This window comes from Gobius niger (genome assembly GCF_951799975.1).
Source record: "Gobius niger genome assembly, chromosome: 1".
Lineage (NCBI taxonomy): Eukaryota > Metazoa > Chordata > Actinopteri > Gobiiformes > Gobiidae > Gobius > Gobius niger.
The window spans coordinates 35,894,955-35,910,757 of NC_136852.1; the positions used below are offsets into that span (position 1 = coordinate 35,894,955).

At 44.6% G+C, this 15,803-nt stretch overlaps 1 protein-coding gene across 1 annotated transcript in view; it reads right to left on the bottom strand.

Annotated features, from left to right (window-relative positions):
- Positions 1-15,803, bottom strand: part of c5 (complement component 5) — a 199,674-nt gene that overhangs the window by 108,437 nt on the left and 75,434 nt on the right. The window contains exons 14-18 of the mRNA XM_079563481.1: positions 12,706-12,855; positions 9,222-9,348; positions 9,087-9,152; positions 6,109-6,303; positions 1,387-1,471 (exon numbers count right to left, since the gene is read on the bottom strand). Of these exons, the coding sequence (XP_079419607.1) occupies positions 1,387-1,471; positions 6,109-6,303; positions 9,087-9,152; positions 9,222-9,348; positions 12,706-12,855 (623 nt within the window). The remainder of the gene's footprint in view (positions 1-1,386; positions 1,472-6,108; positions 6,304-9,086; positions 9,153-9,221; positions 9,349-12,705; positions 12,856-15,803) is intronic.

A 15,803-nucleotide genomic window follows, 5' to 3' on the forward strand; every position in this document is an offset into this window, starting at 1 on the left:
GCAGGGGCGAGAGTGAGCAGGGGCGAGAGTGAACAGGGGCGAGACTGAGCAGGGGCGAGTGTGAGCAGGGGCGAGTGTGAGCAGGGGCGAGAGTGAGCAGGGGCGAGAGTGAGCAGGGGCGAGAGTGAGCAGGGGCGAGAGTGAGCAGGGGCGAGAGTGAACAGGGGCGAGACTGAGCAGGGGCGAGTGTGAGCAGAGTGTGAGCAGGGGCGAGAGTGAGCAGGGGCGAGAGTGAGCAGAGTGTGAGCAGGGGCGAGTGTGAGCAGAGTGTGAGCAGGGGCGAGAGTGAGCAGAGTGTGAGCAGGGGCGAGAGTGAGCAGAGTGTGAGCAGGGGCGAGAGTGAGCAGGGGCAAGAGTGAGCAGGGGCGAGTGTGAGCAGAGTGTGAGCAGGGGCGAGAGTGAGCAGGGGCGAGAGTGAGCAGAGTGTGAGCAGGGGCGAGAGTGAGCAGAGTGTGAGCAGGGGCGAGTGTGAGCAGAGTGTGAGCAGGGGCGAGTGTGAGCAGAGTGTGAGCAGGGGCGAGAGTGAGCAGAGTGTGAGCAGGGGCGAGAGTGAGCAGAGTGTGAGCAGGGGCGAGAGTGAGCAGAGTGTGAGCAGGGGCGAGTGTGAGCAGAGAGTGAGCAGGGGGCGAGAGTGAGCGGGGGTGAGAGTGAGCAGGGGCGAGAGTGAGCAGGGGCGGTCGCAAGGTGTGGACTTTAGACTTTTGGCGCAAATGTAATTTAATGTAATCAAGAGTTTGTCAAAATTGTATGTAAAATTGTAAATTCTTAATTTACATTAATACTATTTAGACGAGATCATGTTCATAATAATCAAAGTCAAACATACTCTTGTTCATCCTGGCCTGTTGTACATGTTTTTAGTGGTACGGGAAACCAGAATATCCAGAAGAAACCTACACAGACACGGGGAGAACATGCAAACTCTACAGAAAGCCCCCGTCCAGGTGGGAATCGAACCTAGACCTTCTCGCTGTGAAGCATGAGCGCCAATCACTGTACTACAGAGCTTTCCTTTTTATTTAGTCTTCTTTTAGTTGACAAGAATATCTGGGCATTAGTCATAGTATTAGTCTCAGAATTTAGTTTGAGTGTAATTTTTGTTAAAAAATGACTGAAATTATGACAAAATGTTGATGAAATGACAGTGCTTAATTTGTAAATGAGTATTTTCAGGAACACTTTTGGTCTGATGTGATGGATTGGGGGAACAAGCCAAAACATTTGCCGGAACACTCTCATTAGACACCATAACATCAGATACATTTTTTGCCGGATCCTCCAAAATATTTCCCGGATCCTTAACCCTGAAAAAAATTGAATTGGGGGAATGCGTTCCCCCAAACGGGGGATCAAATCAAGCACTGTGAAATGACCTCAGGAACTCACCTGATCTTCTTGACTTGCCAGAGCCAGCTCTCCGGGAAGGAGCTCCTCACCCGAGTCGGAACATTGCCAAAGTTTCCTCCCAATTCTGTCCAAATAAAAACAATGTCATTTCTGTAAATTATTTTGATGATCATATTTCTGTGTTGACTTGATTGAATGCATATGTTATTTTATTAAAATGCGCTTCCTGAATGGCGATTATCGTGTGACCGAAAAATGTGTCTGTGCTGTTTTTTTTATTATTGTTTTCACTACAGTGATCAAAAATAAACACAACTTTATTAGTAAAATAAAGTAGAAAAGTAGAAGATCAAATAAACTTCACCAAAAAAACTGGAACATGTTGCCAGATGGAAAAAAAAAACATATAGTATATATATATATATAAAAAATTGCTATTTAAAAATTATTATTATCCGGCCAAATGTATGATCAAATACATTTTTTTCTTGGTTTGTGTTGTTAAAATCAGTCCAAACAACAATCCAAAAAGACTTATTTATCAAATACTCACATACTGTATAAGTGCCCATCATATAATTACAATATCATGAAAAAGTTCATTTACTTCTGTTATTCAACTTAAAATGTGAAACTAATATATGATAGACACTCATACGATGCAAAGTGACATATGTCAAGTAGAGCTCTGTGTGGGACAGATTTCTCAGTCCTGCGCCCGCCCGCCCCCGCATGGTGCAGTACCGCTCCCGCCTGTATCCCGCAAAGGACTGTAATTTTCATTCCCGCTCCCCCATCTGTGATGTTTTGCCCCGCTTCTGCCCGCAATTCCCGCAAGATGGGGACGTTTGCACTGCAGGAGTCCTGACCAGGCCTGCAGGAAGACGTGTGGACAAGACCGCCTGCCGCGCGCCGCACACCGGGTTGGAGGCGGAGCAGAGACGTCTCGCTCTCCCGACACATTGCCAAATTTATTATTATTACACAAAAAGCAAGTAGACCAGCTCAGCGTCGGGTCTGTCCATATAGCCGACTGTAGAATAGTAAAGGTTGTTCACAGTCTATGGGACAGTCACACCAGTTCAACCCCAAACTAAGTTATGCTCCTGTCACTGTGTATCACCAAACGCAGACTGAATCTATCAAGACAAACACAGGAGCAACAAACGCACGCGCTTCATGTCTACTACACTCACTGTGCACTCAATCTGCTGAGGATCCGTCGTAGAACTTGCTGCTCTTTAACCTCTTTATCCATGATTCTCACTCGTCTGGTGGATCATTCTCCATTTGTACAGTAATCCATAACAACAGGCCCGTCTTCACCTGCCCCGCGCCCATCGCCTCTTGTTTCACATGTCTAAAGTTGTAAATAAGCCTTAACGCATCCATGGTGTAGCTTGTGTAACCACGTGCTGTTGTTTTGGTCAGTGGAGCTGTTGAGGATCAACGTGGGCGGGGTTACTTTGGGTTTGTTTATGGGCGTGTCTCAGATAGTTCTGTAAGGATGTATCCTTATATGTCCATTAGATGGAGTTATGAACCTCAAGGCTCACCTCAAACAGATATACCTCCACGTAGGCTATCATGAAAGACATTTAAATACCAGAGGGCTTTAATTACAATAAACCGGGGATATGGCCTTGGGCTCATGTGCAAACTGTCAATAATAAATCCAATTGTGAGACATACAGGCAGAAGCATCAACCATTATTTCTGTTCCCAGAGATATAGATCATCTTGTAATGTTGGATAAATTCTGAAAATAAATTATAGAAAATTAAAACTCAAATTATAGTATATATAAATTACGTGTCCAGGAAAATATAATGAATAGCAAATTAATATAGCCAAGAAAGCAAAGTGAGCAAAAACACACAGGGGATTCAAACCACCAACCTTCTGCACATGAGGCAACCCACTTTACCATCTGTGCCACCACTCGTTAAAGATATTTACTCTCGTCCCACATAAAATGCCTTCAAACTAAACACAAGCCTTTGTTCATTGAAGTTACCAGGGGAAAATGCCCTTTCAGTGGCAGGATCTACCGAGCCTGAGTTTCAACCTGTGCCATTAAAATATTGTATGCGTGTGCCTTCTTTGGTCATACATCACATTCCATCAATTACTGGCTTATCTTGCAGGAAAAGTTACACCGCAGTCAGCAAACCTTTTAATACTTTCCATTTGGCAACAATAAAAATCACAGGATAACAGACGCAAATGAGAGTAAAAATAATGTGCATGTGTCCATGCTTGACAACAATGCACCTTTCGGACGTCCAGTGAACAATAAAGAACAAAATCACTGTCTTTTCCTCGTCTTATCCACTTAATCGGGAAAGCATTAGTTGTAAAGTAGTATTAATATGAGTATATAATCGCGCTGTATGATGGCAGACATATAAGCCTGTTTTGATGCCTGATGAATTTGAAACATGATCTGAAACAATATTGTGGACAGGCATAGAGCCAGCCACCTACACCCCTGCTCTAGCTCTACCCCACCTGTACCCCCCTGGAGAGCGAGAGAGTTTGTTCTTTCTTGTTCTTTATTGCTCACTGGGCGTCCGAAAGGTGCATTGTTGTGAGGCATGGACACAGCCAAACGTGCTGGAAATCTGGACAAATATAACAGTGGGGTTCTCCAGCGGGGGGGCAATAAGGGGTGGCAGGAACTGGCTCCCAAACATCTGGAGGAACGACCGCAGGAGGAAGAAAATCCGGCGAAACTTCAGCACCTGAGTGCGCTTTTTCCGCACTTCTCACTGTCCCTGAATGCATCGCACCCAAACAAGTAGCTTACAGTAGCTGCACTATGGATGCGTTAAGGCTTATTTCCAACTTTAGACATGTAAAACAAGCGGCGATGGGCGCGGGGCAGGTGAAGACAGGCCTGTTGTTTAGACTGCATGACCAGACGGGTGAGAATCATTGATGGAGAGGAGTTCTACGACGGATCCCCAGAAGATTGAGTGCACAGTGAGTGTTCTGTTTTTTATACTTTTTCTGTGGAGTAAAGTGTGGCTGAATGTGCCATGTTGCACTGACCCATTTGCCATGAAGCGCATGCGTGTGTTGCTATGTGTTTGTCTTCAGAGATTCAGTCTGTTTATCAATTTTGAGGTGAACACAGTAATTCTGCAGTACGAATGTGCTCATTCTCAAAAGAGAATGAATAAATGAAATGAAAATGAAAAATTACTTGTACTGTTTGCTTCCCCCTTAGTCCCGCCCCCCTCCCGCGCCCGCAATGAGCTTTAAAAATGTGTCCTGCGCTACACTGTTTTGCGTTTGGTCCCGCCCACGGTTGCCAGGTCTGTTCAGCCAAACCCGCCCAAAATATCTGAAAACTGCGGAAAACCCGCGGACATACGGCACAGCTGGAATTTTCAATATTGTTTCTAGTTAACATAGCCCATGTGCTCCTGCGATGATGAGAAACCGCCCCTACCTCGCTCCCTTATTGAAAAAGCAGCTTACAGAGCCGCAGATTTGCCTTTGAAGTAGTGATTTTGATCAAAAATAAGCTAGAAATAGACAATTTGACATTGATTACAGCAAGGCAAAAAAACAGTTTTTTTCACCTGCGAAATGGCTTTAAAAAAAAACCAAGGTTTAACCGCGGACCTGGCAACCTTGGTCCCACGAGTCCCACGAGTCCCACGTGGTCCCGCGAGTCCCACGTGGTCCCGCGAGTCCCACGGGAGTGCATGGCTCTGATGTCAAGCCTTTATTATTTGTTTTAATTTAAAATATTCTAATTTACTGAGAATTTTAATTTGTTTTTTTTTACAAGTTGTGAACCATAATAATGGAAATGATAACAAATAAAGGCTACATATCTCACTTTGCACGTAATGAGTCCATCATACATTAGTTTCACAGTTTAAGTTGAATAACATAAGTAAATGCACTTTTTATGATATTCCAATTATATGACGAGCACCTGTAATCATCTCCACATAGTACAGACCTCCATAAATTAAATCTCAATATCTGAGCTTTCAAATGAGGAATGGCATGTCCAAAACCTGTGTCTCCAAAATGCAGCATAAAGAGACAATAGAGAGTGTGTAGAATGAGCCCAGACCTGTTCACCACAACTGCCTCTAAAATCCTGCACTGTCCCTTAAAAAGCTGTTGATCCGGGTCCGAAGTGTCGTCATGCACAAGCTTAATATAGAACCTGCAGTTGCGCGTAAGACCTGAGGTGGCAGTAGTGAGTATAAAATGACCAACTTGCATCTAGTGTCTTTGAGGCGAGACGCTGCAGGTGAAAGCATTGAGTTTTCACGCTAGGTTTTTTGCAGGTTCCTACTTAAGATCTTAGCGTAAAAAACAGCCCAAACTCTCACTCTACAATGATTATTGTTTTCTCGCTTTGAACTCCCTGGTCTTGCCCACACTTATTCATTCACAAATACTGTGACCGAAATGACGCTGTAATCCAAATATAGTCATTTCATTTCTGGGAGAAACCCACTGCGAAAGTAGAGGTTTTCATTCCACTCTTGCAACAACATCTCCACTTTACTAGCTCCTACAGACTCCACATTTACATCTAATTCCTGACTGATTTATTGAGCTTTGAACCCAAAAAACAAAACACAACTCATATTTATGTCAGTAATGTTACTAATAACTAACTGTAATTGATATCTAAATGTAAAAGTTTTCCCCATTCCCCTGTGCAGCATCTCACCGAATGACAGGTTACGGACTTTTATCGTTTTTGAATGACAGGACTGTGCTGACCTGCCCGGCCGTTGATGAATTGCTGGTTAATGGTCTTCTGGATGTAGAGGCAGCAGTCCCTGAAAGCGTGGCGGCAGGGCTCGGGATATTTCTGCAGTCTGTTCTCAGCGTACTCTGCGCAGGTTTGGAAGGTGGGAGAATACTCCATGCCGCGTAAACAGCACTTCTTAAGACCTTCATTTGGGTATTTGGACACTACAGACAGACAGACAGACAGACAGAAGGACAGAAAGACAGACAGGTGGATGAGTTTGTTGACACACACGGAGCACACACTGAGACAAGGACTCAGTTAATCAGACGGAATGTAAGTTGAAACAGGTTTCTTACTGCTCATCTATTACTAACACATGTGTATGTTCTTAAAGGTTTTGCTACAGTAGACCTGAAGATCCTGGGATCTCCTGCACTGACATTAGAAGCTCTGTGTTAATTAGGAACTTTTTCCATGTGAGGATGAGAAGCACGCCCCGAAAGAAAGCTCTTCACTTTAAAGGAATAGGCCACAGTTTTTCCATACTGAGATATGTTCTTACTTTAGCTTTGACGAGTTCTTTAGGTCCTGTCTGGTCTTCCCCCGTGCCTTCAGTCACGTAAACACAGCGCAGACGGCGTTAGCAGTTAGCCTCTCCCTCTATAGCTCCAAAATTGGTCAAGATAGAAGCTACCAAGCTCTTCCACGTTTTCCCTATTTAAATATGGTTACGTGAAGTCTTACACTACAAAGTATAATTACACACAATTAAACAATGTGGATTTTCTAAGCGGATATAATATTGTAAGCCGTAATAATACCAGGAGTAATTTGGCATCCGCACAGTAAAGTGAAGATTACTGCGCGGATTTCGAACTACTCCTGGTATTATTACGCCTTACAATATAGTTTCCCCTTTTATCCGCTTAGAAAATCCACATTGTTTAATTTTGTGTAAATATACTTTGTAGTGGAACACTTCACGTAACCATATTTAAATAGGGAAAACGTGGAAGAGCTTGGTAGCTTCTATCTTGACCAATTTTGGAGCTATAGAGGGAGAGGCTAACTGCTAACGCCGTCTGCGCTGTGTTTACGTGACTGAAGGCACGGGGGAAGACCAGACAGGTCCTAAAGAACTCGTCAAAGCTAAGGTAAGAACATATCTCAGTATGTAAAAACGGTGGCCTATTCCTTTAAAGTGAGTAAATATAATGCACTTGCTCGTCTCAGTACTCGGGACTGCGAAGCTGCTGAGGGAGCCACATTGCGCTGTGGCCAACGATGCGGAGCCAGTAGGGCAGAGGATTTGGTGATGGGCTCCAAACAATCAACCAGGACCGAAAAGCGAGGAGGTGGAAAGCGGCAGGCTCAAGGGACGACGTTTCCCTGAGCATCGATCTGCGGCTGGCAGACGGTAACATTTATAGGGACATCCTAATACTGCCCCCAACGCCACAGACCTCAGCCAAGTCCTCCACGTGCACGGACCATACGCGAAGCACTGTGTTCTTTAAAGACAGCCATTCTGATTTTCAAATCATAGATAGAGGTGTACCTCAGGGGTCATCACTTGGCCCTCTTTTATTCTCACTGTTCATTAATGATCTCTCCCTTACCTGCACAGACTGAAATATTCAAACATATACAGATGATACCATTATTAACCGCTCAAAATCCAATAGCACTGATATTCAGCATCCTTTGCAATATGACTTTGATAGAGTACAACATTGGCTTCAAGCTAATACCCCCTTCTCAAACAAACTCTCACTCAATGCTATTTTGTCAGCCAATGAATCCAAAACACCTGCAAAGGGTCCCTGAGACCTTAAATGGTCTCTCAGTCTGGTTCAGGAGAATTCACCATCAGGGGGAAGACTGCTGACCTGACAGTTGTGCAGAAAACCATCATGGACACCGTCCATAAGGAGGGGAAGACTCAAAAGGTGTGTGTGTGTGTGTGTGCGTGTGTGCGTGTGTGTGTGCGTGCGTGTGTGTGTATGTCTAAGTGGCTGCTTTAGTGTGTGTGTGTGTGTGTGTGTGCTACAGTGCACATGGTGTGACAGTGTGCATGCGTGTGTGTGTATGTCTAAGTGGCTGCTTGAGTGTGTGTGTGTGTGTGTGTGTGTGTGTGTGTGTGTGTGTGTGTGTGTGTGTGTGTGTGTGTGCTACAGTGCACATGGTGTGACAGTGTGCATGGGTGTTGTGTATGGTGGGGGATTTAATTGTATGTTTATGCTTGTTATGTCCTGTATTTTTTGTTCTATCCATGTCTGTACTGCTGCATCTGTTCCTTATTGAACAATGACAGGAAGTGACATAGATAGAGGTAAACATAGCTATCATAGACACACTGCGACACACCGCGAACATGTGAATACGATGCACAAAAAGTAGAAACTTTGCTGAACATGAGTTAGTATTTAGCTCAGAGGACACTTTCACGCTTGTATCTAAAGTCAAATCTCCAAAGGTCTGTACATTCATTAATTATTTCCAATGAGGCTTTGACAGAAACCTGTGAAAACATCTGGATCGTTCATAATTTGCGATGTTTGAAGCTAATGCTACCGGCTATAGGAAAAATACATTGAACAGGCTAACGTACTGGTAGAAGGTTTGTCCTAGTTATGTTGCTGTAAAGGCGGTGAATTTGGGCGCAAGCTTTATGTCTTTAAAGCTTAGTCATTATTGATTTAAACTGATTTGTAGTTTCTACCTTGAATACTTATGTACTTTCTGCAGCAAATACTTCAGTACTTTCACTTGAGTAATAATTGCCTGAGCAACCTTTACTGGACAACCTCTATTGGAGTAATATTTGAGCTGTACTTTGGCTCAAATAGTGAAATCAAGTACTTTGACCAGCGATTAATCGTGATTAATCCAATTTAAAAAAATTGACCAATTTGGTTTTTTTTAAATGTAATTGATCAATAGCACTATTATTTAAGAGAGAGAGCAGAACATGCAGAGAGTCATGTGGACAGGGGTTTCTTACATATCTTTTCCTTCTGCTCCTCACTTATGGCTCGCTTGGGTCGGACCAGGGCAGTGCAGGGTTCAGCTGTGGGCGACAGATCACGTGCACTCTCATTGGCTGATAATGTTTTGTTTTTATTTATATATCACTTACAGGAAGCCGATTGTCCAGAGTTGGCGTTGGTCATGAAGCTCAGCCCAGCCAGCCTGAAGACGTCTGCGGCGTTCCTCCCCCCGCCGCCTCCACAGCCCATGTCTGCGCTCTCCAGGTGACGGAGAACCTGAGAGAAAACTGTCTCTAAAGAGCCTTGTACACTTCTATCATGACACGTACGTAGGGCATGAACACACTAGTCGTGTGTTTATCTCTTTCTCCCTCCCTCCCTCGCTCTGCCTAATTTCAACATTAATATCAAGGCGGAAACCCCTTTTCCGTTCTGGAAACAGTGTTACACCATAGCAGACCAGTGGCTAGTTGTTTATACCGGTTAGCATTCACTTTTTAGTGCTCTACACCAGCGTAATAACTTGCGCTCAGCTGAAATCGAGACAGTCTCCACCGTCAGCACCCACCGCGGCCCATCGCGCACACGCAAACTTCTCACGGACTTATTCACGTGGAATCAACTACGATCTAGCACTCCGGGACCGAAAGCTTGTTTACTCCAGACCTTGGATTTACAAGGAAGATGAGAGGCCAGTTGAGGCCAGGAGGAGATCGAGACGAACGGAGGAGTAGTGAGGACGCCGATCTACGCAATGTTTCTGGAGGCGCAGGTTAAAGTTTAGAATAATTGTAACCATTTTGCATTTAAAAGAACTTATGTTTGAGCAGCATCAGCTTCGTGGTTGTAAGCTATGCAGCAGCGGAGTGATCTGCTAGAAAATAGTCCCTCTAAATACGATCATTCATGTGATGCAATGTCAGTAATATTCCAAAAATTATTTGATCGACACAGACATTTATATGGTTAGTCTGGTGAAGTGATTTGCCTCAGGTGCTCTGTGGAGCGGGTCACGCTGTTTTTAATGCAGGCTAGCTGATACCATAGAAATGCGCTAGCCTTGCACTAGCCTAGCACCACGAAACGTTTGAAATATAAGAACTGCATGAATTACAAAAAAAAAAAAATCTCCAGAAATCAGCAACACTTGGGAAAACTAGGAAATGAGGCCCTATGTCAAAAAATCCTGAAATATCCCTTTAACACTGATCATTGCCTAATAATGGTTAAAACCTAGGAAATGGTAATAAGCCACTATATTGCATATTAACTACAAACAACATGTGAGCCTACATTATTACATGACGGATTTGGACGTGAACATATTGCGCTTGTTGTTAATTAGGCGTTACTCCTCCGCTGTAAATATGACGTCATCACACGACTAGTCGACTCTACGTCGACTTTCTTGACTATAAAGTTGACTTGTAAAAATCAGTTGTCATTCATGCCCTAGTACACAGCAGTTTTGCATTCTTTTATTGTTGCTTTTCACTAATCTAATTCCCTCTGTCCTCATCCTGTCGACCACGTCCTTGTAGTTAAAGTTTCCCCTTTGTCGTCACCCTGTCGACTGGGTCCTTGTAGTTAAAGTTTCCCCTTTGTCCTCACCCTGTCGACCGGGTCCTTGTAGTTAAAGTTTCCCCTTTGTCCTCACCCTGTCGATCGAGTCCTTGTAGTTAAAGTCTCCCCTTTGTCCTCACCCTGTCGACCGGGTCCTTGTAGTTAAAGTTTCCCCTTTGTCCTCACCCTGTCGACCGGGTCCTTGTAGTTAATGTTTCCCCTTTGTCCTCACCCTGTCGACCGGGTCCTTGTAGTTAAAGTTTTCCCTTTGTCCTCACCCTGTCGATCGAGTCCTTGTAGTTAAAGTTTCCCCTTTGTCCTCACCCTGTCGACCGGGTCCTTGTAGTTAAAGTTTTCCCTTTGTCCTCACCCTGTCGACCGGGTCCTTGTAGTTAAAGTTTCCCCTTTGTCCTCACTCTGTCGACCTGGTACTTGTAGTTAATGTTTCCCCTTTGTCCTCACCCTGTCGACCGGGTCCTTGTAGTCAAAGTTTCCCCTTTGTCCTCACCCTGTCGATCGAGTCCTTGTAGTTAAAGTTTCTCCTTTGTCCTCACCCTGTCGACCGGGTCCTTGTAGTTAAAGTTTTCCCTTTGTCCTCACCCTGTCGACCGGGTCCTTGTAGTTAAAGTTTCCCCTTTGTCCTCACCCTGTCGACCTGGTACTTGTAGTCAAAGTTTCCCCTTTGTCCTCACCCTGTCGATCGGGTCCTTGTAGTTAAAGTTTCCCCTTTGTCCTCACCCTGTCGACCGGGTACTTGTAGTTAAAGTTTCCCCTTTGTCCTCACCCTGTCGATCGGGTCCTTGTAGTTAAAGTTTCCCCTTTGTCCTCACCCTGTCGACCTGGTACTTGTAGTCAAAGTTTCCCCTTTGTCCTCACCCTGTCGATCGGGTCCTTGTAGTTAAAGTTTCCCCTTTGTCCTCACCCTGTCGATCGGGTCCTTGTAGTTAATGTTTCCCCTTTGTCCTCACCCTGTCGACCGGGTACTTGTAGTTAATGTTTCCCCTTTGTCCTCACGCTGTCGACCGGGTCCTTGTAGTTAAAGTTTCCCCTTTGTCCTCACCCTGTCGACCGGGTACTTGTAGTTAATGTTTCCCCTTTGTCCTCACGCTGTCGACCGGGTCCTTGTAGTTAAAGTTTCCCCTTTGTCCTCACGCTGTCGACCGGGTCCTTGTAGTTAAAGTTTCCCCTTTGTCCTCACGCTGTCGACCGGGTCCTTGTAGTCAAAGTTTCCCCTTTGTCCTCACCCTGTCGACCGGGTCCTTGTAGTCAAAGTTTCCCCTTTGTCCTCACCCTGTCGATCGGGTCCTTGTAGTTAAAGTTTCCCCTTTGTCCTCACGCTGTCGACCGGGTCCTTGTAGTTAAAGTTTCCCCTTTGTCCTCACCCTGTCGACCGGGTCCTTGTAGTTAAAGTTTCCCCTTTGTCCTCACCCTGTCGACCGGGTCCTTGTAGTTAAAGTTTCCCCTTTGTCCTCACCCTGTCGATCGGGTCCTTGTAGTTAAAGTTTCCCCTTTGTCCTCCCCTGTCGACCGGGTCCTTGTAGTTAAAGTTTCCCCTTTGTCCTCACCCTGTCGACCGGGTCCTTGTAGTTAAAGTTTCCCCTTTGTCCTCCCCTGTCGACCGGGTCCTTGTAGTTAAAGTTTCCCCTTTGTCCTCACCCTGTCGATCGGGTCCTTGTAGTTAAAGTTTCCCCTTTGTCCTCACGCTGTCGACCGGGTCCTTGTAGTTAAAGTTTCCCCTTTGTCCTCACCCTGTCGATCGGGTCCTTGTAGTTAAAGTTTCCCCTTTGTCCTCACGCTGTCGACCGGGTCCTTGTAGTCAAAGTTTCCCCTTTGTCCTCACCCTGTCGACCGGGTCCTTGTAGTCAAAGTTTCCCCTTTGTCCTCACCCTGTCGATCGGGTCCTTGTAGTTAAAGTTTCCCCTTTGTCCTCACGCTGTCGACCGGGTCCTTGTAGTTAAAGTTTCCCCTTTGTCCTCACCCTGTCGACCGGGTCCTTGTAGTTAATGTTTCCCCTTTGTCCTCACCCTGTCGACCGGGTCCTTGTAGTTAAAGTTTCCCCTTTGTCCTCACCCTGTCGATCGGGTCCTTGTAGTTGGGGCGCAGGCTGTAGATGCCTGTGTCCACGGCTGCCATGGCGATATATCCGTCCTGATTGACTCTGATGTTCATCTGCAGCTGCTGCTGTGGTTTGAAATGTGTCCCTGGCGTCTTCAGCTCCGTCTGAAAATATCACAGCCATAGGGTCAATATTCTCCTTCTCCCGAGACACTTCCTGTGTCTCCCCTGTGTCGCTGAACCCTCAGAGAGGCAGAGTCCTTACTCAGACCTGAAGCTTAACTCAGGCCTTTGTTTTACTTAAACTTTTTTATATACGTATATATATATATATATATATATTAGAGGTGGGCATAGATTATTTTTTTTAATCTAGATTAATCTAGATTAATTCTGAAATTAATCTAGATTAATCTAGATTAAAGTGTCTCGCTTGAATTCTGCCGAAGCCATTCAGAATATGTGTGCTGCCCAAAGTAAGTCTTTGAGAACGAGTTTCTCAAGTCAGGTGGTGCGATAGACCAGGGGCTCATCTCCTGTTTCCAAAATGCATCACAAACTGCTTGAGAACGTTCCACTATGATAATTGGTGATGAAAATAATTCATGTTCAAGAAGATGCACTTGTGTTTACTAACTGTTTATTCAGTTAAACATTCATTTTGAACTGTAGGCCGACATTAGAGGTCCTGATGAACGGTTTACAGTCAGTAGCTTTGTGCCAATCAATTTTCTGGTGACAAACTAAATCTCTTCTGCACACTGTGACCTGCTACAGAAAAAAGATCCGGGACTTTAATGGTGCTCTTATCGGTGCTTTAAAAGAAAAAAGAAAAACGTTAGATAGAGGCTACTGTATATAGGCAATGTAGCCTAGGCCTATATTTTTTATTAAACTTTTTTATTACACATTTACTCTGCACTTGGACCTAATGTATTCCCAATTTGTGCAAACACTTAATATATGGGAGGTAAAATACAAGTATAGACCAAAATGTAAAGTGTAATATTTTTCAAAGTAATCTAGTAAGTAAAGGATTAAGTGTCATACATGTTTGTTAATCAGGCTGTTGGTTAGATTTGGCTGGAGCTATTGGGAAAATAATGACCTGGAGCCACTTTCAGCTTGTGTCCAGTGGGTCAACACCGGCCCACACTGACACGTGTGCGCGTTCACGCCACTGTGTGCGCGTTTGCGGAACATAGACTCCACTCGAATCGGGTATTTGTGACAGTGCGAGGCTCTGTTCAGTATGAAGGCGTTACGTTTCCCTTTTAACTGCGGGTCAGCGGCAGCAGCTCTGGGGGGTTTACGCAGCGTGTCGTTCCCGTGCACACCTGTCTCACCGTGCACACCTGTCTCACCGCGCACACCTGTCTCACCGCGCACACCTGTCTCACCTTGCACACCTGTCTCACCTTGCACACCTGTCTCACCGCGCGCACCTGTCTCACCGCGCACACCTGTCTCACCGTGCACACCTGTCTCACCGCGTGCACGGCTGCAGAAGGAGGCGCGGAGCGGGGCAGGTCCGACACCGCGCTCTCGCGCGGAGCTTTTAGTGCTTATTTTATTATTTTAGCGCGGGTGATGCGACCCCGTTAGCCCGACTGTTCTCACAGAAACAGTAAATAAAGTCACTGTGGATCAGTCGTAGAACCTGCCGCTCTCGCCTCTTTATCCGATTCTCACTCGTCTGGTCATAGCGTCCATTTGGCAAAACTTAATCCATAACAAAAGTAGCTCCAGCATCCGCGTGGCAGTTGTTTTGGTTTCAGACGAATCACGTAACAGCGAGGCTGCGCGTGAGATGCATTCATGGACCGTAAGAAATGCAGGAAAGGCGACTTTTTCACAAATGCGCGGAAAAAACGGACAAATTATTTGCAGTCTGATACACTTTGCTTGCGCCAGAGGCCTCAAGCCGGAATACTTTAAGCCCTGCATAAAATATCACGGTGAAAGTCATCATCATATATATATATATATATATATATATATATATATATATATATATATATATATATCATGCTATTTTAGCCATTCCAAAGTTAAGTATAGGCATTTATATGATATATTGTACCTCTACCATTATGGAGCACTCATTTTTGTGATAAATATGTGTTTTCTGGAGGTATTATTCAGTTAACTCCGCCCCCTCTCTCCGCACATATAACTTTACCGTAATATAAATAAACAGCAATAAGTGAAATTGCTTCACGATGCAGTTATACGGAGTTGACATCTGCAACACAGCTTCATAAATGGCTAACACACAAGCTAATATGCTAACACACAAGCTAACACGCGTTTGGACTGACTCACCGCTCTGGTCCATCGCTGTTTACATTATGGGACTTGCGTTGGTTATAAAAGTTAATCCACTTTGATTCTGGCGAAGGTTCACCAAACATCCATCAGTGACAGTCACAGAAAAACAATATTTTGGTGATAGTCGCTGAATCCCGGAGAAAAAAAACAGCTAGACGAGTGGCCTCTCCTTGAAAAAGGTTGAATAAAGTCCTCGTAGCCAAACGCGCTTCTTTTTCTCCGTGACATTATCGTTAGGTGAGAATAAAGAACAGGTGTGTCCAGTTATAACGAGCTCCATCTTCACAGCTGCAGCGCAAACATGACTGATCTGTTCAGACGCTCAGGGGTGTTTGTTTTGGCCACAGCTGACCTGGAAGCACCTCGGGCACATCCTTTTTATTAATTTTTTTCATTTTTTTTTTTTCTTTTTTTTTCTCTTTGTTTCTCTCTTACGACAGAAATAATGAAAAAGCTGTTTTACAAATTAAAATCAGGCTGTAAGACATTACATTACAGACGCCTAGCACTTCCGTTCCGCTGTTACGACACAACTGAACACTCAGTCGTTCACCAGGAGAGGGCGGAGCCTCAGAGAGCAGGATTCAGGAGGATTACTGAGAGCTGCGTGAATGAAGCCACAAACCACTCTGGGGGTGTTTTTGATAAGGAAATAGCATAACAACATGGCTAAAAGCTCCAAAAAGTCGATTTTTGCATGATATAGGACCTTTAAAATATAACATGACCCGTTAATATTTTTTTGATTGAAATAGCTTTTGATTAATATGACCTCCTAATGC